Source organism: Lathamus discolor, chromosome 5, assembly GCF_037157495.1.
Source record: "Lathamus discolor isolate bLatDis1 chromosome 5, bLatDis1.hap1, whole genome shotgun sequence".
Classification (NCBI taxonomy): Eukaryota; Metazoa; Chordata; class Aves; order Psittaciformes; family Psittacidae; genus Lathamus; species Lathamus discolor.
Genome location: NC_088888.1, coordinates 77735586 through 77761090, shown reverse-complemented (window position 1 = coordinate 77761090; position 25505 = coordinate 77735586). Strand labels below are relative to the sequence as shown.

Here is a 25505-nt window from a genome sequence, read left to right as displayed (position 1 = left end):
TTCAACTGCTTTAAAATCATATGCAAGTATGCCTTGTATACAAGGTAGACAAGTATTGTAAAGGGATGAATAAAAATCTTCCCCTTAAAACAATCTTCATTCAAAGTATAAACACATCCTGATTATTAGTGTTAGACTCGGAAAGAGACCTAACACTACACAACTCACACTGCTTCTAGGTGCCTGATCATGTCATCAGATTTGTTAGAGTTTTTTTAATGCAAAATGGATGGAACACTTTCAGTGAGGGGGGAGAAGCGCCAGCATCTCAGCCCACAGTCTTACACATCACAGACTTTGGGCAGGGAGGAGGTAGGGGTTTGTGTGCACTCAGAGGAGGGAGTTGAAACTGGGGTTCTCAGATTTATGGATGTGCCTCCAAAGCCAAGCAGAGGTAGGCTGAAGTTACTTCTCCATGAGACATGTCCTGAGCTGCCCGTCACTCAGAAGGCTGAGAAGCCTCTGAGCAGAACACATGCCCTGGGAAGCTTGGGCAGCACTGATCAGGACAGCAAGCATTCTTGACTTTATTACCTTAATTTGTCAAAAGCCTATTTAGGGTAAGTCTTTTACAGCTTGAGGTGTATAAACTCTTGTAGTGTATGCATCGGCTGACTGGAATTCTCTTGATTGGAATTAAGTAACTTTAAACCAACATCCTTTTCATCCTCTCGGGCTCTGCAGTAGTTTAACTTTTCTTTTTTTTTTTTTTTCAATAAAAAAGCTAGACTATTCTATTATTCTTCTTGTGCCTCCATACTGTGCTTTAAGGATGCTTTGATTGATGAAGACTGCTTTCTGGATGTTTTCCCCTTCCTGTTTTTATAACTGAAACTGTCAATCCTCTCTAAAGACTTAGTAAATAGTGAGATCAATCGCTGTGTAGCTGGCAGAAAAGCAAGGACAGTGACTGAACCAGTGCTGGGCTGCAGGTGAGCAAACAGGGAAGGGGTATTTTAGATGCTTTAACAAAAATCCTGGGCCTGCTCAGACAGATTGAAGGACTGCATGAAGGATGTTTACAAAAGCTAATGTGAGCCTTGAAGGGCTAGTCCTCTGAGCAACCCGTATCACCAAAGAAAAGGGAGAGATGCCCATCCAAACAGAGTGGTGAAGTAGTCTTTACTCTTACTAGCTTTATGTCTTTCTGGTCACCACGTGGGGAGCCTCCTTTGTAGCCCAGCACAGTGACATGAACTGCCTCCTTGTTGGATACTCCATCTGAAACATGGTGAGCCAGCTACTAGAAGATGGGAGAAGGTGGTGGTGGGGGTGCCCCCTCAAGAAAGCATTGAAACTGGGACTGCAGATTTCACCTGTACCACAGAGCAGATTCTGCTCCTTTCTTTCTGTCCCGCACCTTTTGGGATCTCGATTTTACTGCAGTTCTAGAACTGGAGAAGGGTCAGTTTGTCACTGGGGCCTTAAATCTATTTTAGTTCAAGTAATAAAACAATTATTGGAGGCATTGATTGTTGGTGTTTAGTCCAGTTCATTCCATGGCTCCTACCAGGAAATACCAGTTTGGAGAGGAAAGTGGCATCACATCTTTCTGTGCCACAAGGGGAACCTGTCAACTGAAATACGGTAGGCAGTTGTGGTGTCCACATTTGAAGAAGGGTGTTGAAAACCTCAAAAGGCTTCACAAATACATTCCAAGAATCACTGAGGGTCCATAAAACTCAATGTTACCGGAAGAGACACGCAAGAGAAGATTCAATGCAGTAAAAGGTTGAGAAATTGATTGATAGTGAGTTCTGTTGTTCCTTATGGTAGACGGCTTTTCGTTTAGCAGTAAAAAGGTGCAATGAACCTTAGTGGTTAGATGTTAGATCTAGTTCCAAGCAAGAAAGTTCGCATTTTTAACAGTGAAAGGGCATGTTTTTACCCGGATGAACTGCAGAATAAATGTGGAGGTTTTAAGTCGTGAGTGCCCCCAGCTGTCTGCTCTGCCCTGCTGCTGCAGGTAACGGCTCTTAAAAGAGCCTACAGAAGGAGGTGAGTGGCTGTATCTCAGGTACTCCAGAGTAAATCTGGTATTTTCAGTCAAACTAATCTTCACTGGTGACTGAACTGCTCTTCTGGGGAAGGAAGAATTGTATTGTGCTAAATTAACATAGAAATGCTCAATAGAACTGGGGGGTTGTCTTCATTACACCGTAAGAACAGCCTGTAAGGCGTGGTTGACTGTGACTACCTGTCACTTGGTGAAATAATTGTGCTGAAGCAGGCTGCAGTAGTTCTCAAAAGCAGGATGCTGAAATTTGCTAACCCCTTGGTTTTAACTGGATCCTAGCTCCAAGAAAATTTCCAGTCTGGACTAGCCTCCGTGTGCCAAGGATAGCTGGGTACCCGGGCCAGTGGGATAATTAGGTACTAATCACTTGAACATGACATGTAACTGAGGGTGCGTAGGACACATCATGCGTCATGAATGAGTATTAACCTGAGCCAGCAATGCACCTTTGTGGCAAAGGCAGCCACAAGGCACCTGGGGCTGCAGGAGGGCGACTTCTGTGAGTTGGGGGCAGGTGGCCCTTCCCCTCTGCTCAGCACTGGTGGGGCATGTTGGGCGTGCTGGAACCAGGTCTGGGCTCCCCAGTACAAGAGAGGCATGGACATACTGGAGTGGGTCCAGTGAGGGTGATGAAGAGGTTGAGGAATCTGCTGTACAAGTTGAGGCTGAGTAAGTTGAGACTGTTCAGCCTAAAGAAGAGAAGGCTGAGGGGGGCCTCATCAGTGCCCCTCATGGGGGAGTAAAGTAAAAGGAACTAAACGATGCTCAGAGACAGGACAAGAAGTAATGGGCACATTTTGAAGGACATGAAATTCCATTTAAACACAAGAAAACACTTTTTACTGTGCAGGTGATCAAAGACAAGAAGTTTGCCCAGGGAAGCTGTGGAATTTCTATCCTCGGAGATAATGAAAACCTGACTGGACACAGTCCTGGACAGTCTATTCTGAGCCTGCTTGAGCAGGTGGGGGTTGGACCAAGCGATCTCCAGAGGTTCCTGCAACCTCAGCCATTCTGTGATTCCATGACACCGGAATGCTTATTAGTGTGCAAGGAGCACTGGGGCTGATGACACTGGTCCTAATAAGATACTTCATAATTTGACTTCTCATGTATGCAATATTTTGCATAGGATTTTTCACTGTGGCATCAGCACCCAGTTGCTGCTGACTAACTCCTGTTCTTCTGATGGGGTTCTTTCTCCATGTCCTACTGCATTTTAGGACTTGGCCATAAACTGAGAAATCTGATGATGCTTTTCGTTCTTAGGTGTATGAGTTTGTGTTTGGGTTCACATCTGCACTAACAAAACTGAACATTTTTTAATCTCAACAAATGATCAGACAGTCTGTGTAACAGAACTGTTGCCTTTGTTGTGTTCCACGTTAGCTATTTGTACGTCATACATGCACACTTTCCTTGCAGTAATGCAATGTTTTCATCGAGGGCATTGATGAACGTATTGAAAAATTTGTGCCAAACCAGATCCTTCTATAAGCTCACAAAATCTGCAATCCCTTGGAATGAAAGCACTCCAACTGCAATCTATTTTTATGACTGAGTTGTTAACCAGTTCTAAAAATTATCATTTAATGTGTTACATTGGTTTTGTTTAAAGTTATTTTTTAATGCAAGATTACGTCAAATGTCTGGTGAAGACACTTTCAACCACAATCTTCATTATCAGTCTAATGCTTAATCTCATTAAAACAGTCTCAAATTTGTTTGGCAGTCTGAGTTCCTGGGAAACTGTGTTGACTGACGCTGATAAATCTGTAATCTGTCAATCCTGTTATTAGTACCCCGTATCAGCATTTCTGTTAGTTTGCTTGATGACACATGCTGGCTAACGCTGCCTGTAGTTACCCAAGCGATTACATTTATCGTCCGCAAATATTGGTTCGCCGTTCACTTTTTCTGTGCAAAGCCTGCATTCAGCTCACGGGAGTACCGCTGCAGCCCGCCTGGCAGCGGGAGCGCAGGGCTGCCTTTGCAGACCAGTTTGCGTTCGGTTTCTTTACGCTTCCGCTCTTCCTCGGAGGCAATGGACGGGTTTTTGCGGCGGGCGGGCGCAGTAGCACGGCGATGCTCTAGGTGGGGCTTCAGCCCCGTCAGAGGCAGCGAGCTGGCCTGCCTGCTTCCGAGGGAGCCAACCCAGCCCTTAAAGGCAGTGGAGGGATTTGGAACACCTCTGTCGCGTCTTTGAATCCGCCCATGTGCCTTCTGACCCCGGCTTGCGTGCTGGGCTGTTTCCTTTCATCCTGCTCGATAAGTAAACCTTTTTGTCTGGTTTATCTTTCCTTAAAATTGGTACGTGTACGGGCACCAGCCAGTGTGCATGGAGAGGTTTGCACTGCAGTGCAAGGCTGCTGTCTCGTTAGTAGAAAACACATCCAAGAGTCCTCTAAACTATTTTTAACACCTCGGCCTCACATCTTACTGTACTAGTGGGGAATGGCACCACCCTGGTTCAGCCCTGATGTCTCTGTAGGCAGTGGGAGAGCTGGCTCAGTGTGCATTCAGGGTCTGGGCTATAGGCTGGGACTCTGCGTCTGTAGTGGTGAGCCAAACAATGCTTGGAGCATCTTGGTGGCACAGCTGCCCACTTCCATGCTTTTAACTCTGTTAGCCTCCATTGGACACTGAAAGATGGAAGCTTGATAAGGTGGGTAAAAACTGATAAACTCAAAAGTTTGTGATTGCAGTTGAAAGTCCAGCTGGCTGCTGGTGGCTGGAGGTATCCCTCAGGGTGGATGCTGGAGCCAGAATTGTTTCATGTGTTTAGTACTGAGCTGGATAAGGGGTTGGAGTTTGTTAGTGCTTGGGGTATACAGTCCCATTCCTGGGGTTTGGCTGCGGAGCTTGGGGCTAACTCCATGCCTGCGCAGCCAAGAGTGACTCTGGTGATCACTCCCTTTGGGGCGATTTGGGGTGATTGGGGTCAGGGAACTTCAAATGTGCTGTGGAGGGGTTGCAGCCACGGCCAACCCTTACCATCAAGGGCTGCTTTCAGCTGCGTGTGTTGTGCCGAGGGCACTGACCTGCAGAGGGATCTCTCAGCTCATCCACAGGCAGCCCCGCGGCTGTGGACCAGCATGGGGACCGCAGGAGCTGGGTTTACCCAATCCCTGACCCAGCCCAGCCCGCTGGGTTTGCTCAGCCTGGAGAAGAGATGCTTCAGGGGGAACTTACTGCTATCCACAGTTACCTGCTGGGCGGGTGTGGAGAAGATGGATCCAGCCTTTTCTCCAAGGTGCCCACTGAAAGGATGAGAGGCAGCTGGACACAGGCTGCAGCATGGGGAATGCTGACTAGATGTTAGGAAAAAAACTGTTCACCTCGAGGGTGGTCAAACACTGGAGCAGGCTGCTTAGAAAGGTCCTGTTTCTGTCCTTAGAGATACCCAAAACTTGACTGGACACAACCCTGAGCACCCCAATCTAGTTGTCCCTGCTTTGAGCAGATTGCCTGACCAATGACCTCCAGAAGTCCCTTCCAAACTGTATTAGTCTGTGAGTCCGTCATTCTGAAACTGTGCAGCTGTATCTAACCAGCAGTGCACCCTGGCCTGCACTGCCTCCTGAACCGTGCATGGGGGTCACTGGGGAGAGTGCTAGCTGACTAGGCGGAAAGCCGTGGCACTGGCCATGATCACTGTTTAACAGTGAAGGAGACGCAGTTCCAATGTCTGAGATGGCTTAAGTAAATCAGCACAATTTCCAAAACCAGAAACAGAAAGTATAAATATGGCAAATAAAACCACTACTTCATTTTCATGCAAACGCTGTTAGCTTCTTCATTCTGTTAATTTCGTTACAAACGTGAAATCCTGATCCTTCTTAGGCTGCAGGCTGGGCAGGTATCACTGAAGGCTTGTACACACCTTTACGATTATATGCAGGTATCTTTTCAGCAACACTGATATTCCATTTGCTCTTGTAGAGTGGAAACCCTTTTGAAACTGAAACCTGAAATTTCAGAACCAAACTAAGGATCTCTTAACGTTTGGCTGATTTTCTGTAACAATACTTGTATCTAATTATTAACTCCTTATTCCTGGCTAGGATCCATTCATATAAAGATTTTGAAAACATGACGGCTTTTAGGATTGCTTAATGTTTTTGCACACAGAAGGCAATATTTATATATATTTAATCATGTTTTCTGGAAAAACAGGAAGCTGAGAATCTTTCCTTTGCCTACCAAGTTCACAGTGTCATTCCTAAGGGGGGACCATAATTTGAAGCAACTGAAAACGCCCTGCCATCAGCCTTTCCCTGTTTAGTCTATTAGCCACTCAGCTGTATAATGTATTATCTGACACACAGTGATAAGCAGCTTAGCTGTCCGAGATCATATTAAATATGTTTGGTTTAGCCTAATTCTGCAGCACTCCATGAGGAGACACCCTCATGTCCCATCTGGAGCCATCAGGAAATCCAATGCAGTCCTACCCAGAGATGGGACTGTCCTGCACTCCTTATGGCCTTGGCGGAGGACATACTTTCTGACTGTCTGGTCCTTCCTTCTTTTCTAAAACCCTTACTCCAGCTTCTGTTCGTGCACTTAAGAAATGAAATATTCAAGCCAGCCCATGCTCTAGAAAACAAAAATATCTCTATAGCAGATCATGCAGAAGTTTATAGGTTAGAGTGGAACTGCCCTCTGTGTTTAATGAATTCTACTGGAAAAATGTATTTTAGACAGAACTCCTACCCTGCATGTTCCATACTTTAAAAATACATCTTTTTAGTATTTTGCTAATCGTTCATTGGAAGTTTGACAATGACATCCACTCAACATGCTCTCTCTTCAGTTACTTGTAAAATTCATGTCACCTTGCAAAAACCCCTGGATAATCGGGATTCTCTTGAGTCTGCCAAAAGCCCCGACACTAATACACAGGTGAGGCAGCAGTCTTTGCCTCTTTTTGACACCTCTCTAAGGTCAGAGGAATAAAGACTCTGTAATGATAGATCGTCTCAGCCCCCTCTTCACTGTGGCTCTGACAGTGCCTGACACGGATACGTGGACTCCTTTTGCTGTGTGGGGAGCTCCGTCTGCAGCTCAGTGATCACAAGCTGAATTTTAACCAATAGATATAAATGGATTTGATGGGGATGATGAATGTGCTAGTCATCCCCACACAGACATTGCCAAGAAAACAGCAATATTATTAAACAAACCCATAAATTCAAAATGTTTGGGGGGAAGGGGAAATGGGGACAAACTGAGGGGGAAGGAAGCAGTTAAGGCAACTGTAGAACTTAAAACCAGTATTAACTCATATTAATGTTGGCTAAATATAATAAATACAGCGCTGGCTAAAACGCAGGTCTACCACTATTGGCGGGTGACCCTTAAGTAAGAATTGGTGAATATTGCTTGTGGTAGGAAATGGACAACCAGCCCAAGTTTCTGCCTTATTTTTTCTCCGTGATTTTTCTATTAATTCCTTGTATATTTTTAAACACAATCACAGCCCTCAGAGCATCAGCTTTAAACAAAAAAAATCTGCTCAGGCTTCTTCTCCTTATAAATTCTAAGATGCTGGTTTTAAGGGGATTGCCTGTACTCCTTTTGGTGGGAAATTACATTAGACACTGGAATTAAAAGTCATATGACGTCAAGCAAGATGGGTGCCAGTGCTGAGAAAACTGAATAGAGTGGTACAGTTTCCACAGGATTTAAAATTAACCTCATTGCATGATTGGCTTACATTTCTAATCCGATATATCCGGCTAAATATAGACTTTGAAGAGAATTTCTTTCCATGCAAATAATCACTGCAGGCTAAAACTTAGCAAAAAAAAAAAAAAGAAAAGAAAAAAGGGGGGGGGGGGGACGGGACGACACGACTAAGAAAGAAAAATGTTAAGTTAAATTAAATTAAATAAGCTGTCATCCTGCTAGAATGTTAATCTGGAACTGCACATACAGAAAACACAAGGGAGAGAAGGCAAAAGGGGAAAAAATAAATAGAGAAATTACTGTGTTTGAATATATATTTCTAGAGGGAGAGTTTCTGATGCTGTCAGCAATTTCTGTCAAAGATGTACCTTCAGAGGCATCACTGTTGACTTTCAAACATTTCATGTTTTATTACTGCATTTTAATCATTAACGATGAGTGGCGTCCCTGGATGATCCGCAAGAGCTATGAATCATTCATTGTAACTAAACCAACCTCTTTCTCCTTTTCTTTTTTTTTTTTAATTAAAATAAGCAATGTTTATTTAGTTAAAAAAAAAGAAAAATCAGAACAGCAAAACCTTTAGAAAAGAACTAATATTTTTGAAAATGCTGTAAATGGATACTACAAAAACTCCCAAGGTCAGAGACGGAACCAGAGAGTGGGGAGCCGGGATTAAGACTGCATGCAGTGGTTTTGTTTTCTTCTCTAGTCTCCTAAATCTCCAAAGAATGGAACTATCATAAAATGCATTATGTAGGCAGGTACAATTCCAATTTAATAAATTCATACAAATATTTTGTAGATAAGAGAGCTGCTTCTGCAGGCAAACCAGCTCTGTGGCACTAAATCCATTTGGGAACAGCTTTCATCTCCCATATTAGAGCAACACATGAATTTCCATTGCGGCAGATGAAAAAGATTTGCTTCACAGACAAAGGTTCCCATCTCCGCTGGAATTCAGCAAACTCCAAACAGGAGAAATATTGTAACCCAGTTCACTTGGTTTTATTTATTTGCTAATGTAACTTGTACTGAGAAGTATAAATAGCCCTTAGTTCCTGGGGAAGTTCATGGCACTGTTTTTGATCAGCCTCACAAGAAATTTGTTCTGAATCCCTAAAGGGTTTGTTCTTAATACATAAATTCCAGCCTATGACAGAAACTATGTCATTCATTAACTGTTATCTTCATTATATCTATATCCCATCAAAATCAGTCTCATTGGTTCAACATCTAGATGCAGCTTTCAGATAAACAGATGAGACAACCCAAGCTTGGAAGTGACAGCAACATGGAGACAGAGTGAAAATACCGCAGGTAAAGCTGAATCTGAGCTAGATGGAGAAGATGCCTGTAGGTATGAAAGCCACAACAAACAATTACTGTCATGCTTAAGGACTGCATCTCAGTGAGTGACAAAATGGAAAGATCCTAAAAGAGCTATTGAGAGGCTGTCTGTCAGAAATTGCTTTAAAGAAGATACACATGATATACAAGATATATACGATTCTGTGATTCTATACTTGCTACACACTAGGTCAGCCTCAAAACTCAGAGGTTTGCTGAGGGTGCACTCAATGCCACTTTTCTAGACTGCAGTCATCACATTAAAAACTGAATGTTGAGTCAAAGTTATCTCCTGATATTTTAAACAGAATTTATTTGGATTATTTCTTTTTTAAGTGTAGAAAGTAGGCTGGGCATCACAGATATTGACCCGCTAAGGGTCTGATATAGCTCTGGTATCATAGTTATCCTTTTGCGGTCAGAAGACAATTTTCTTTAAACAAGGAAATAATTCCCTAAAAGATAGTTTTTTAAAAATTGTATCTTCTTTTTCAGGAGTTCTCTAAGAGCTGCCTATGCTGACCAATTAATGGCTGAAACAGGTTATATACATACATATGCTGTATAAAATGAGCCAGTTTGCATGCATTGCTCTTGTAAAGCCTAAGATTTTAGGTTCATTTCTACCGGCCAGACAACCTCCTTGATACTTTTTTTCTTTCAAAATTTATTCCAATCTTTAACATTCTGACATAACCCAGAGTCATATTCTGCACTCAAATTCATCCCCAAAAGACTCTGAGAGCAAAAGGTTGCTGTTAGGTTTAGCAAGATGCTTGGCCAAAACCTCATTAGTTATTTCATACCTGCTGTTCTGAAAGCAATTCTAGTTCAGTCCAGATGCATTTAGAAAGAATCAATAGCAGCTTTGACGTGCATACCTTTGCCATGCCATTAGTACAACAGCAGACTTGACCCTGCTAGGTGCACCATATGCCCATTGCTTAGTGAAATGGAAGGTATATATCTTAAGAAGATGATTTTGATGGAGGAAATAACATTTCTTACAGCAATATTAATTTTGGTAACCTCTCTTAACTTCTCCTTTGTCTGCTTTACAGATTTCCGGTGAAAACCAGTTGTGTGTCTTTCACCAACCTTTTCCAATTAATTATAAGAAGTGGGCTGAATTCATTTTTTGTTCTTACCATCGGAGTCATGCTCAGAACAGTCTGGAAGCTTCCCTAAGCTATGCCTTTACTGACCAGAGTAGTATATACTTACTGTGTCAACCCTCAGTTCTCCCAGTGGCAAACATGGGCACAAAGAATGTCATTTTGGCTGCAAAGAAGGGTTGGTAAGGTCAAACATGACCAAGGGTAACAGTGTTGGGTTTTGTAGCTAACTTTTAGGAAATGCTAAAAACGCCACTTTGCGTTTTTGCCCCTTTGCATTTTCACCACTTTACATTTTAGAGCTGAAGGTTATAGGTTAATGAGTCCTCTATAGAAAATACTACTTCCCAACCACTACCTCCCCAGTACCTTTATGGCAGTAGAAAATAAATCTCAGATAGCTCTGAGGCTGAGTAATAGCTCACTGAATGGCTGACCTGGGAAAACATAGTGTGAAAAACAGGTCATGGAAATGCAAAATGTAACAAACTGCTACAAATCTGAAAGGAATAAATAATGTTACCAAATTTTCAGAGTTACTTTACCAAATAATACAAAAAGTGTATCTGCTTTGACAGATACGTGCTTAGCACAAAAGAGCCTGGGTTAAGACTACAACAAGATGCATGGAAGTGCAATGACTTGCCTACTCATTGCTTCAGATATTGTATGGTTTCTTATTTATTTAGCTGCAGGTTTAGCCTGGATTATATTTCCTTCTGTGTACTCCTTTGCTCGGTGTATTAGTTTCACAAGTTGTATTTACCCTGACCTGGTGATGCCAGGCCAGGCAGCTCATTTCTACCCAGTGTGCTCCTACTGTGAGTCCACATATCTTCCACTTCTCTCCAGGCAGGAGAGGATGCTCTCTGTCCACACCAGCTCATGAAACTGTAGTAATTTCCCATGTAGGTCAATACAACCTGTCTGCAGCACACCACATCCCTAATGCCTGCTGCCACTTATTTATTTTCTGCCTTCTCCCTCCACCAGTCCCCTCTCCAGTTTGGAAAAAAGGACCCATATGCTTTCCTCAGCCCTTCGTTCTCCCTGGCTGTTGCCCATGCAGCCTGTGATGCTGTCAGGGCAGCACCCCCCTGGTTTAGGAGGATGCCAATAGGTTGGCTGCAGCCATCTGCTCTGCTTTTATGGAGTTAAATTCATGCCATCTGCACATCCTGTCTGCAGGGAAGGGCTCTGACAATTACGCGTCTTCTCCAGAAAGATGGGATACACCTGCGACAGGGCAGGGGCCATCACAAAATGACTAGGTCACCCATGCTGTGTATGTGGACACCTTTGGCTCTGGGATGATGATTAGCGTGGGTCAATGTCTCTTTGCTGCTGGTTTGTAAAGGTCACCTCAAACCTGTGCCCAAGTACAGTCTTGTGCCCCACAATGTGAAAGTGGCCTCTGTTTGTGGGCTTGAAATGCAGTGTACATATAACCTTTATCTTCAAATTTACCCCATATTTCCAAGTCTGAGATTTCCCTCCACCTCTGTTCTGTGAAAATTCCTAAGTACTGTAAAAATAATAACTATTCTTAGTTCATTTGGTGCATACGCTTCAGGAAAGTTTACAGTATTCATGTACTCAGCTGCTTCTTATTCTCCACAAAGTTGCTTGCTCTTTGCCCTTGTATACACAAATATCATTGCTGACCCACTTCTCCTGAATCCTGCAAGAAGTGAATCTTCTAACTGCTTTGTCAGAGTGAAACTGGACAGACATGGAAAACCAGCTGGAAACCAGCCAAAACGAATGTGGTGGTAGATTGTTTTTCCAAGAGCTTGGCAGAAGGTCCCCCAGAAAAGGTTTGGCAGGAATGTAATGCTCTATGACTGCTCCCTGAGTGCACTTCACATCTTGAGTGCTCAGTAATTTAAGTTGCATTGGAACTGCAGATGGGAAATGAGATTTGTGGGGGCTTTCATCCCTCATCCCTCTGCATTAATGTAGATTACGAAAGATTCAAATTAGCAGAAACAAGGATGAATCCTTGCCCTAAATTGCAATGTTAAAAAAAAAAAAAAAAAGAAAAGAAAAAGATGAAGAAAGCTGCTCAGAAGTTTGATTTCATCAAGAAATGCAAGCCTGCTGGGCTTCACAGTACTGGGCCTGATTTATTTACAATAGCTTGGGTTGAAAGAGCAGACAGGGTAGAAGGCTGGGCACTGATTGAAACCTGCATGGATTCCTGCTCCTCAGTCAGAATGACCAGCTACAGCAAGGGTGACATCCTTAAAAGGCACAAGTAGAAAATGAACTCTGGCACTTCTTATACAATGTAGCTGTAAGTTTAAGGAATGATGACCTATTTAATACAGAGCATAGAAGTTGTTATTACTTCTGGGTTCAGTTCTTACAAGTCGGATGACTGAGCTGCATCAGATAAAGTGTTTCACAGGAAGAAGTTCTTATTTTCAAAGGTTCTTAGTATTAGGAATTCAGAGAGGGAATCAAAGCAGCCACAGATACTGACAACTAGTCATGCTTCAACTAAAGGGCAGCAGCTGAGAAGAATGGACTCTTATATAGCTTTCTAATTACCTGGCCATGTTTAGATTTAAATGGCATGAAGGAAGGTTTACTCAGCACTCTGAAATCAAGAACAGCCATACCTTTCTGCTTTCCTCAACTTGCCACAGATTTGTGAATGCAAAAATCAAAACCCTTGTCAAAATTGTCCCAGCTCTGTCTCTTTCTAAGGGTCTACTCTAATACCTGTGCTTTGTAGCACTTCAATAATTCAAGTAAAAACAAAAAAGCTTCATGTTGGGATGTTATCTCTAAAATCTGACCACAGGGAAAGCTGTGAAATGCTCTGAATGTAAACCTCTGACCACAGTGAAAGTTCTGGAAAGAACAGTGTGAAGCTGAGTTTGCTACTGGGAGACTTTGGTGTGATTTACAAGACCTCCAAAACCATTTTTGCAAGGGAAAGGGTGACTAGGAGTTGCTTAACCTGTTGTATTAGGACCTCTGTGTATAGGAGGAGTCATAGTAGTATGCACAACTCTAGGCATTAATGCATAACTGAAGGAGTGTACCTTGGATGTTCCTTCTGGGATTAAAATAACATCCTAATTATATAGTGGCTTCTCGAGTGTATGTAGAGAATCAGGCTCCAAACAGCATCATCACATATGCTTTCAGGTTGTGTGTAGCCAAGATATTTATAGGCTATCAGACACTACAGTGAGTGCCATTACTTAACAAGTGGAACAATCCTATACTTATGTCATGTTACTTTGGCCATTTGGTATGTTTTGGAGCCTTCAAGTTATCCACTTTGTCTTGGGATCTGCAATGTGAGATCAGCTGATGATACTCGGTAGGTCTATTGAAGTTGGAACATTCTGTTTTCTCTGTTATTTATCATTTTTAGCTGCTTCCTAGCATGACAATCGCAATTCTACCAAGGAAGATTGCTCAGGACTGTCAGAGCTTTTAATGATACTCTAAACCAGTGATTTTTGACATGTTTTGGTACTTAGAATTTTTAAGAAGTGCTGAAGACCCCTTTAGGTATGTAGATTATTGCAAGGTTTATGTGAATTTACTGCTTAGTAGCAACGTTTCACAGAACCCAGAGAAATAACTGATGGGTACTAACAAGCCAGAGACCAGAAAGCTTCCGAAATGTGTCAGACAGATGGCTCCTTTCAGGTGAGAGATGAAGCCATCTTAACCACTTTTTCAGACCTTAACATAGTATTCTATTTCTTCAGAATTTTCCTCCTATGCCTGTTGCATCTTGCTATACAAATAATCTTTTACCACAATTAGAATCTCCTTTGTCCAAGGTTGTGCTTCTATTTTCACAAACTGTCAAGCCGTGGTTTTGTGTATTCTTTGTTACCTTAGCAGCAGTAAAGTTCTGTTTAATCTTCCATGAAGATCTGGCATAACAGTGAATCATTCTTACCATGAAATGTTTATAAACTATCCCCTGCCCTCCATAAATCCACATTTTCACCTCCAGTCTTAGACTGCAGTGTTTCTGTACCCCTGTAAACATGGAAAACTGCTCATAAATAATTTTAATGATGTCTTTAATTTATTACATTTCTTTTCTAATTAGCTAAGTGTTTTACAATTTGGACTTCAAGACTCTAGAAATGTACAACAGAAAGGGAGTTAGAGGTATGGCCTCAGGACATACGCAAACAGCAGCTGCAGGACAGAAGATGATGGCCAGTCTTCACCTGTACAACATGTTAAAGTGCAAAATGTCACATGGCAATGTCCGATAGGTTTTACCCTACACAGAGTAATAGTTCTCTGCTTAGGAACAATGTAAAGTAAGAAGCTGCTCTACAAACTTTGAAATCTTCAACTTCTCAGTGTAATATCTCTTTTTCCTAACTTTATGGATCACTTCCACGTCAGATCTTGTTTCTTTGTGTGTATGGAAACACTAGGAAAAGACAGAAATGAAAAAGCTGGCTGGATTCTCAATGCCGACGCTACATCAAAGTTGTTACTGGGAAGCCACATGGTTTCTCTAGTTGTTGGTTATGTTTCAAGGCTGTTTCTGAGAGGTAGGAGCACACTCTTCTCTTTGGTGAGAGTCAAAGATGTTCAGCACACTTTGTAATCAGACTTTGCTTTCTCTTTTTCTGTTTTGCTATATTTAAGAAATATATTAAAAGGCAGGAGTTATTAATATTATAATTTAATGTTATTTATCAATGCTCTGAGAGAATCAAATACAATCAGCTGCAGTGAGCTGCCCTTCTATTTGTTTCATATAATAACAGTATGGCCAAATTAGAATATTAAACCCAGTAGTTTTTAGTAGGGAGTAAATAGGGAAGTAAGTGGGAAGGAAACATCTCCGTCTTTCAAAGAGAACTGAGAGAAACACAGGAAAATACGTTGCCAGAAATAATCCTGCAGTGTAAAGGAAATTCACCGAGTAAGGTAATGGGGATTTTCCAGCACATTCCTGTAATTACTCACCTATCACACAATTTTAACAAGTTGCTTGGAGTTACTTTACAAACCAACATAAAACAAACGTTTGCCTCCTGTGCTGGTTGTTCAGCAGCAATTAACCAGGAAACACTTCTTGGTCTCCTATTTGTGGTTCCCATAGCAAGAGTTGCGCCCAGATGAAGACAGGAGCACTGAAGCCAGAAAACCTTAACCTTTGTACCTAAGTTTTCTCCAATGAAGTTTACTTTTTTCAACAAGCACTCTCAGGAAAGCAAAGTAATACATCGTTAAAGATCTTTGCAGGACTAGTAACTGAATTCCCACTACAGGATTGGACTTGATATTGCTGATACTGAGCTCTGCTCCAGAGGACAGTGAAGTCAGTGGAAGCCTCTGAGTGACCTCCACAAGTTAGAAATCAAACTCAGAATGAGCATTGAGAATCCTGATTAATTTTTTATGGCTTTTGCTAGGTACCTTCCATAAGGCCTGCAGGATTTCAAAATAAATGATCAATAGTGATACGTAAAGAAAGTTTTAAGGGTGTGTTTGGCAGTGAGTTTAGGTCTCTGCTTAGTGGGGACAATGGAAGTTGAGTGAGAGTGGTGGCGATGCAAAGATGTGAAGGAAGCTGACACCACACACTTTGCCATTGGGATGAAATGGTGGGAAGGGAGAGTTTAGTCAGAAGGAGAGAGTAACCCTCAGGCTGCCTGTAGGGTAGCAAGAGGATGAGGGTTATTACTGTGGTAGCACATATAAAGCTGCCAGCTACGTGGTTCTGAGTCTTTAGATAAAGACAGGCCATACCCATATGGCCCCAAAAGCTGATGAGGGATGTAGGGATTCTCTTTGGTCACTTGCAGATGAGCTGACTGGTGAAGGGTTATTTGGGGTTATCTGCTTATCCTGTTGATTAATAACATCTGTTCCACAGCTGTCAATATCGACAGCTGTACTTCTATACCAGGGAGTGCAAATAGCGCTGTTTGACTCCTTTGAGATGCATGGTGCAGAAGAGCCCTCTTGCACAGTGGCCTAACATGGCTTGCGTTGTCCCTTTCACCTGCCCTGACAGGAATGTGCCTATGTAGCCGGTCCGGAACGGCGACGTTTTCCAAGAGGCAGCCAGGGGGGGCCAGACCCAGGCGTGGCGGAGCAGAGGCGGTGGCTGCACACAGGGTAGGAGCACCGGGAACAGCCGGGCGGGCCGAGCAGCCCTTACGGCGGAGAGCACGGTTCAGTGGGCGCTGCCCATCCTGCGCTGGGCTCACCTCGACCCGTGGGCAGCGCACCTGGAGGGCGCACAAGCGCCCCCGCAGCCTCTCCAACACCACGGTGGCACCGGGCAGCCCCGGGCGGCAGGGCCCGGCTTGGCGCACGCAGCTGCCGTTTGTGCCGCTGGGGCAGGGCGGCGCGGCGCGGCGGGCTGTGCCCCGCCCGGGGAGAACTACAGCGCCCGTCGGCCCTTGCGCGCCGCCGCCGTCTTTCTCGCCTCTCGCCGTTATCGCCTGCCTCCTGTCAGCGAGGAGCCGGACCCGGCTCGCCCGAGAGGGGCTGCCGCCGCTGGGGACGGGGGGCTGCGGGGTGCAGCGCGGAGGCCTCCTCCCCGTCCCAATCGCTGCGGGGGAGCGGTGTCCCTGCAGCCTCGCCGCCCCGTCCCGTCCCGTCCGGTGGCGCGGCTCATGAGGTGAAGATGGTGATCCGCGTCTTCGTCGCCTCCTCCTCGGGCTCCGTGGCGGTGAGTGGGGGCGAACGGCAGGGAAGAGGGGAGATGAGCGGGGCGCGGGGCCGCCGCAGCCGGGGCTGAGCCCCAGGGGCCGGGGCGAAGCCGGCCGGTGGCGGTTGTGGAGGTGGTGGTTGCGGTGCTGGTGGTGGCTGCCAGCCGGCGCTCACCGTCCCCGCGGCTGGCGAGCCTGCCCTCGGCTCCTAGAGCTCGCCCTGCGCGGCGGCGAGGACCTGGGATCCAGGCAGCCGGCTGTTGTGAAACGCGGGTCTGAATTTGCCGGGGTTGCGTGTGCAGTGGTGGTGGTGGAAATGACTGCTCCCCCTGCCCCGAAAGGCAGCCAAAGATTAACTTGTTCGTAAACTGCCTTCGGCAAGCCAAGCCCCTCTGAAACCTCTCTGTGGGGGACAGACACTGGGTGTGTTTAAAGGGTCTTAAAGGTGATGAAACAGCGCTAAACTTGCCCCCTCGGGAGCGGGGTTCAGCGCCTCGGCGCAGGCAGGTGCGGTACCTCCGTGCTTGCCAACTACTGCAGGTTCAAAAATAAACAAAAGGAGAGCCGAGGGACAGACTTCACCCCTAGCACTTCTCTGCACTAAGAAATACTTTGGGAAAGGTACAGCTCCTTCCAAACCCGGTTTGGAAGCATCCCTGCATCCTCTGCGTAATTGAAGTTCTTACAGCTTTCTTTTGTTGAATTACTTATGCGTGTGAGCTGGGAACATCCATATTTTTATATAAAGTGACAGTTCTGATTTCTGTTAAGGCAATGTAAGTGTAAGCATTCTACTGAATTTGTCCTTTAATGGTAAACATCAGAAGGATTTGGATATAATTGCTATATTTTATGCTTCAGTAATGAAGGCTGAAGTGGCACTTCTGCGCTGCGGAAGGATGTAGCACTATATTTTCCAGTCTGAAGGTTTATTGTGTCTTTACTTCCTTCAGCTTTTTACTGCACAATGCTAGTTTTCAGTTCAGTGGCGTGGTGACAGGTATGTGTTCTGATATGTTTTGGCATGAAGTGTTCAAAATGCTTAGTGGCTGCATTACAGCTAATAAAAACTAATTATCCATTTCGGTAGCCAACTGAGTAAACACAGAGTGTCTTCAGAACTCTATAATCCGCGTTCATCAAACATCCATAATAGAAACATCTTCTTTCCTGCATAGGCAGTTGTTTCACGCTGTGGTAGCGCAGTATTGCTAGGTTTAGTTCCTGTTTCATGCCTCATAGCTTGAACAATAATGCATAGTTTTATATTTTGTTTTTGTTGAAGGGGAGGAAAAAGGCCACATTATTAGCTCACCCATATCTCCAGTCTCTAAATAGGTTATTGATGGGAGTTTTTTGTTCTGCACTTTCCTTCCCCTGTCTCTGCCTGCAAGATACATGTCCCATTAAGAGCAGCAGTATAACCCTCTTCACTATCTGTTAACGCAACAAACCAAATTTGAGGGTGGCAAGCAGTTTAATTTGCACATCAGTTCATTTACTGACTTTTTTTCTGGGTTGGACAACATGAATATGACTAACAATTTGCATATGGTGATAGTCAACTTCATCTAGGCAGCAGTATGTCTGAGTACTGCCTAGCCAGAGAATGGTAGTTTAGTGACCGAAGGTACTTTCACACTGGACCAAAGCTGTGACATCTCTTTTGTGTCAGTTTTGATTCATCTGTTTTATTGCAGCATTCATGAGCTTTCAGTATGGGCTGAGTTCCCGTTGTTCTCAGTGTCACATCATCAACGATTTTTAATTTTGGGTTTGCATGGGATGTCTGTACATCAAAGCTGAATGATTGAAAAAAAAAATTACAAAGAAAAAAGCACTATCAGCTGGCTATGTGAGAGTCCGCATCTGGAGAAAAAGGTGGCTACTGTGTCGTACATCTCTAAACAGGGAAGTTGTAAACTTACTGTCATCCTCCTCGAATTAAATTCTAGTAAAATGCAACAAAAAGCGAGTCATGTAATTCCTTGTCGTCTTCTCCAGCCTTCAGCACAACTACATCAGCTACTTTTTGGGATCCTGTGCAATTCATGGGACAGGATGATTTCCCTGTCTAGAGAAATGTGTGTCCCTTATAGATCCTACTCTTTCTCCTGCTAAAAAGAGTGTCAGAATCTGTGGTTTAATTTACACCTGTAGGTCAGCTTGAGTCAAATTATAAGCTAACTGCTTGTGAGAGTGGATATGACTGAGATTAGTGTCTGACCTGCTGTAATTGACCAAAACCTTCTATATGTAATATTTGCTTGTAAACTAAAAGCAGTGCCATGGTGACTCGATTCACTTTCCTAATGTTATGAGAAATACTTTGTCAAATTACTCTGTACTTTAAAATGGAAAGTCCATCTAGTCTCTAGAGCAAGCTTTTGGTTTGGCAAATATGACTGCTTTAGAAATCTTCAGAATGCCCAGGTCAAATTATAGACATTTGGCTGAAACATTGCTGAGAAATACACTGGCTGTGTAGTCAGCGCAGGCTTCAATTCGCATAAATATAGCTTTCCTTGGAAACATTTAAAATAGTTATTGATCCCTATACTTGGTGTAATTTATTCCGTGCTAAGGAAGATGAATATACATAATAGTCATACATAATTCTAAGAGTTCAGTGCATAAAATGTTTTGAGTGTCATTCTGAAGAAAAGAAAGGAAATAACTGGAGCGGATGAGAAGGAGCCAAGAATATTGTGAACCTTCCCATCATTTGTTCTTGGACTTCTCCCTGCAGCACCTTCCTCACTTCTGAAGGTTCTTAGACCCCTGAGGGGTTAATGCTAGTTACTATTTCTGGTTGTTTTTTGTTGTTGTTTTTTTTTTTTTTAATAAAATTTGTGAATATTAATGCCTCATGAGCTTTAAAGAGCTCACAGGTCTCAAAACCTAATTGTTGCTGTAATGAAAACATTCACCTTCAGTGTTTAGGGAAGCTGTACTATGAGTTTACCCATAGAGATGCTGTAGACAAGTTCTTGAGACCTTCTTGTGGGAAGGGAAGATAGAGGCATTTTATGTATGTGCACATTTCTGAATATCCTCGTGTCTTTTTAAGCATGTATTAAGCAGATCCAATTGAATCACAATGGGAAGCCTTTGCATGGGCAGGCAGGCACGTTTCCACAAGCCTTACTGTCTCATACTTTTTCTGACCTGAATTTCTACTGGTCGTTGGTAAGCTGTGTCTCAAATTCCAAGCACTTCTTTGTAGGACTGTGGAGGCAAGCTTTGCAACTCCTCCCTGATAAGGACAATCAGTGTTCTTTTGTGCTGAGGAGAAAGGCTACTTTAAAATTACCTTTCACTGTTCTCCCTTAGCAGTGCTTCACTGTTTTCAGGAAATAGTTTATGCCCTCATTTTTCAACAAACAATTCCAAGATAACTGTTAATTTGATCGGTTTCACACTTTCAGTCTATCAATACAGATTTACACTTGTGCTACTGTACTATGCATTGACTCAGTTAAATGTTTTTTTTTTCAATGTTTTAAAGCAGCTCTACCTTTGAAAGGAAACAGGTAGCATGAGCTAAGTAACCCTATGCCTGGAATTCCTACAGTTACCTAGAAATGTCAAACCAGAGTAGACTTCAGTCCTCTTACAGTCAAAGAACTGAAGATCAGGTAAGGGGACTGTCATTGAAGAGCTTCCAAATAATGGAGAAACTTGAAACAACTGTCTTGCTTGTGCTTTCTCCTCTATGGTAGTGATTTATTGCCTTGGAGCGTCGTCTGTTAAGCAGAACAGATAATAAAGGGAAGTTAGTTACTGCAGTAATGGAACAGCAGGTAGAATCTACTCTGACTAGTGAGAGTACCAGCCTGAAAAGAATAGACTCCTTACATGACCAAAACTTGGACTTTGACAGTAGCTACAGAAGGGAATTATGTATTTTTTATGAGGAAGCTTGATAAGATAGGTGCAGATAAATTGTTTCTATGGCAAATATTTGTTTTATGAGACTCTGTTTTTATTTAAACATATTATGGAAGTCAAATGAGTTGGAATTTTTGCTTCCTGGAATGACTTTCAATTGCAGTATAAAACGTCAGAATGTCAGAATAATTACAGTCATGTTTGTTTGGTTCAGGTGTTGGAGAATGTAATGAAGACAAATACAATGCTGGCATACTTAAGCCTAAGCTTGCCTCCTAGTCATAATCATGAATTTCAGCTCCACCCTTGTTTGTACAAAGTCATTGTAACTCAACAATGCTATGTTTCTCTTAGCACTTCTCAGGAAGAATGTGCGTCTTGCTGGGAGGTGTGGAATAAATTAACTTAAAATATGTCACTTTTAGAATATTTGCCATCTAACACATTGTTTTGCCTCTCTGCACCCTGGAAGCACAACAATCAGAACTGAGAGTGATGCAAATGTCTTTTGTGAAAACTGTATTAGTTATGATGGTCACGTGGAGGGATTTACAACTTGTTGCATGCTATCTATGGAAATTCAGCTACCTATGATATAAAATATTAAGCTTTGTAAATTATAAACATTGTAATTTTTTTTAAATATTAGAAGTTTGTAAGATCAGATCAGAGCAACAGGAAAGTTAGCTTTTCAGAAACACGACAATAATCTTTACAGTTAGAAGATCTTGCAATATGCATGTGGGAAATAGTCTTTTAAATGCATGACCCCAATATTGTCTACCATCTGCCAGCATGCTGAGGATACACCTGTTGGATTGGGTCCTCAAAGCCCGTTTTATGAATCTCACATGGAGATAATACTGTCCCTTCACTTGGTGAAGACGGTGTTGCTTTTAGTTGTCCACCTACGGAGTAGTGCTGTAGCAACAGCAGTAGTACTGTTGGAGATACTATGGAGATAGTGGTACTGGATGGAGACAGTTGGACCCTCACCCAGTAACAGGACATGTCATGTATCTGCGTCTCAGACATCAGCAATTGTATTGCCTATATGAGAGATCTTTGAGATGCCTGTATGAGATGCCTATAGGAGAGATCTGGGGATTTTTTGGATGTAGTCCCTTTGACTGACAGAATCAGTTCCCTCAACTTTACTCAAGTTTCTGATTGTCAGGTCAGGTGACTCATACTCATCTTTGCTGGTTTCTGTCAGGCCTGTTTTGCAGGGTTCAAATGGCAGAGGGAGCCTGAGAGCCCTAGTAGCAACTGTGAATTCTGTGAGGCAGGGAAGTCAGCGCTAAAGGCTTTATCTGGTTTTCACCCTGAGGGCCCTCTGGGGATCTAGCTCTCAAGTCTGTATTCCAAAGAAATCTTACTTCTAGTTACATCCTTGTGATGGAGAGAAGTAAGAGCCTTGGAACAGCAGCTGAGGTAGCTTAAGGAATGTGTGCAGGAGGCAGCTGGGCAAGAACCCTAGTCACAAGGATGTAGGTGGAATTTAGACCATATTTGCATGGTATCCAGTACCTAACTGTTGCACCATTCTTGTGTGCTCTAGTGCTTTTCAAATATTTACATTTCTTCTTGGCAGGTAGATTGTGTCAGAAATAATGCTACCTTGAAAAACACTCTTTAGACTATGTGGTATCATGAGCAGTAGGACTGTTGCTGACCTTTGATTACAATCATAGCTGTAATAGAACTTCAAAGGAGGTATTGTTCTGACTGGGCTCCTGAAGACTGTTGGAGCGTGTGTTTTGACTCTCCATGTACTGGTCTGCTTTGTACATGGTTCAATGTCTCTAGTAACTGTATAGTGACATTTTCATTAAACATTTAGTGCCTCTGTTTTTTCTATAGATTACAGCAGTGTCAAAGTTCAAGGTCCTGAATAGACATACTTCACTGATGGTGACCTATTCTCCTTAATCTTCCATCCATACCATCAAAGTTTAGAAATCCTTTTTTTCCTAACCCTAGTCATAGTGTCAGTGATCACTGGAGATCACAGATAACTGAATTTGATGACATCAGTGAAAAAAAAAAAAAAGAATATCTATATCGAACTTGCATGCAATTTATTAAATCCAAATTGCTTTTGGATTACTTTTATTTTCCACATTGGTTTGTGAAAGTAAAATTAATTTGGGCACATAACTCACCTGTCTGTTTTCTAGAGGGTACAACCCAGGTGGTTAGGTGGGGAATAAAGCATATGTTGTTCTTTGATTGTCCCTATTTTGTTGTCTGGTACTAGTACACCAACATATAAACTATATGAATATATAAACTGCCACATTTACAGTTGCCATCGTCACATTATTCTCTGCCAACACTGATCCTGCAGAGAGACTCCAGCAGAGGGGCAAGGCAGGCAGCTCTCGTACTGTAACACATTTGGTCACTTCAACTGCTTGCTTCAGTGCTGCTGAACGGGAGATCTTGGTACCAGCAACTTTAACCTGATAAATTCAGACTGAAAGCAGCATGTTTTCCATATGCAGCCTGGTTTATTATCACTACAAAGGTTGCTCAGCCAAATGACAATGAGTCAATTCCATTACATCTGGGCATCACAGAACTGCTTTCCCAAAGTTTGTTCAGCAGTGTTTCTGTAAACCGAGGTCAGATACACACTTCCTCTCTAGATTTTATTTAATTTTTTTTCCCAAGATATCTTATTTGAGCAAAAAAGAGAAAAAGAAGATGCTGAATTAAAATCACTGCCAGACTGATGTGAATCCTGTGGTCTGCAGTAATTTACTGGGATGTAATATGTAGTGTAGTAAAGCTTGTTGAAATTGGTGGAAACATCTTCACTGACTGACTGGACTTTCGTCCAGGCCAGGTGGCTTCCACTATTATGCCTAAATGTTGTCTGCTGTGTGAATGAGTCCAGGACTTTAATAATGTGTATTATTCTCAATGTGTTCATGCATGTAAGCAGTACAGTGCTGCTGCTGGTGCCAACTTGGAATCATTTGAGTATTGTCTGCAAACATAACTTGTCCTCATTAGCAGTAAGGAGAAATGAATCTTGGGATATAAGGTTCTATCTAAAATGAAATAACTAGAATGTTGGTAGAAGTGTTGCGTTGGATGCCTAAACCTCTGTTCTTGGGCAAACCTTAGCAAGGAAGTACCAGTTGCATGACTTCTGGGCCACATTCTGGGCAAGAGAGACAAATTTCCTGCATCTCCACCATTCTGGTGGACAGGGAGACTAAAAACAAATAACCGGCTCTTGCAAAGTTGTGTCTGTCTTCTGCTCCTGAATGCTTCCCCATGTTTTAAATTTAAGGACCTATAGATAAAATTAAAAAAACAGTGAAGACATACCAGTAAATGTGAAATCGCAGTAGTCAGTTAGCTCATAGTCAAAGCCCCGTAAAACTTGCCAAAGTATGGGACCATATTTACTCAGAGTAAATTACCTTTCTTAGTACTTGTAAGAGTTTTAAAAAAATCTGATATTTTAACTGGTATATTGAGTATTCTGCTTATAATAGTCTTGTCAAAGGTGAAGTATACTGCTGAATAAGTCCATTTCGCTTGCTATATGAATGCTTTTGATTTTGATTAATTAAAACATGAAGTCTATAATGCAGCATGTTTCAGTTGATGTCTGTTAGATTCACTCTGGTACTCTTATGTACAATCCGGTTTCCAATTTAATTATTTCAGGCTGTTTATACTTCTGTTTATCCAAAGAGGGAAATATAGAAGAAATTAGTATTTGTGGAAAAACAGTCACCATTTAAGGAAGCTCTTTATATAATAAAATCAGGTTTGCCGTTGTCTTTAGCGATCTTGAGTGCAACTCGGAGGTAAAGAATTGTCCCTAAGCTGGTAGCCCAGAGTGTATCATTTTGCTAGTAAGTACACAAAGGGCAACAGTTTCTTCACCTGCAGCCTCAAGTACTGGCCTCCTAAGGGAGTCTATCCAGAAGAAAATACCACAATCTTTGTTTTGCTTGCAGTGTGAAAGCTTGATAAGAGTAATGAACACAGAAATGCTGTAGTCCTTGTAATCTGTTCTTGGTGTAAATCTACTGTATCCAAACCCCTGATCATATTCCAGTATGTCAGTGGTTTTTATCAGCTTAATGTTTTGATAAGTTTTACAGAAGGTCCTCGCCTCATTCTTGGTGAGGTGAATGGAAATGTGGAAGTCGTGGTAGTGTTTCTTACCTTTGACTGTCAATGGAAACAGTCTGCAGTTAGCTCCAAAAGCTTGGAAGAGCTTCTGAGCTCCTCAGTAGCCATGAGGTTGTTTCCATAATCCTCTCCTGGGGTTGCTTCATTGCTTACTCAGCACTCGCTGGATGGGCAGATGGAGTCAGTTCAGAAACCTGAGTCATTGTTGACTCTCATTTCTAAAAACAAACATCATATTCACTTCGGTGGGGCTCATGTAGATGAGCAGAATTTGACCTGATCAGGGAATGACTTAAAGTTGTTGGTGAACTTCAGATGCTTTGACTAAGAGGAAGGGGTGACTGGGATAAACCTTGTACAGGCAACTCATTTAACATAGTTTGTCTCATAGCAAGAGAGCATGGATACAAAACCTGCTTTCTTGTCTTTCTTGGGGTTTAGGACTCCATCTGTGAAGTATTTTGGGGTAAAATCTTTTGATTCTTCTGTTCAAGGCTGTGTCAGTCCTTCCATTCAGGTGTGTTGTAAGTTATTTATCACAGCTCTGAAGGGGCTGAGTCTAAAGCATGTGGCTATCCTTCTTTTGGGGTGATAAGAGCTATAGGGATGAGGGAC

At 42.6% G+C, this 25505-nt stretch overlaps 1 protein-coding gene across 1 annotated transcript in view; it reads left to right on the top strand.

Moving 5' to 3' along the window:
- The first annotated feature begins 13818 nt into the window (after positions 1-13818).
- Positions 13819-25505, top strand: part of SH3BGRL2 (SH3 domain binding glutamate rich protein like 2) — a 49073-nt gene continuing 37386 nt past the window's right edge. Inside the window, exons 1-2 of the mRNA XM_065682609.1 lie at positions 13819-13845; positions 16304-16858. Coding sequence (XP_065538681.1) covers positions 13819-13845; positions 16304-16858 — 582 coding nt within the window. The remainder of the gene's footprint in view (positions 13846-16303; positions 16859-25505) is intronic.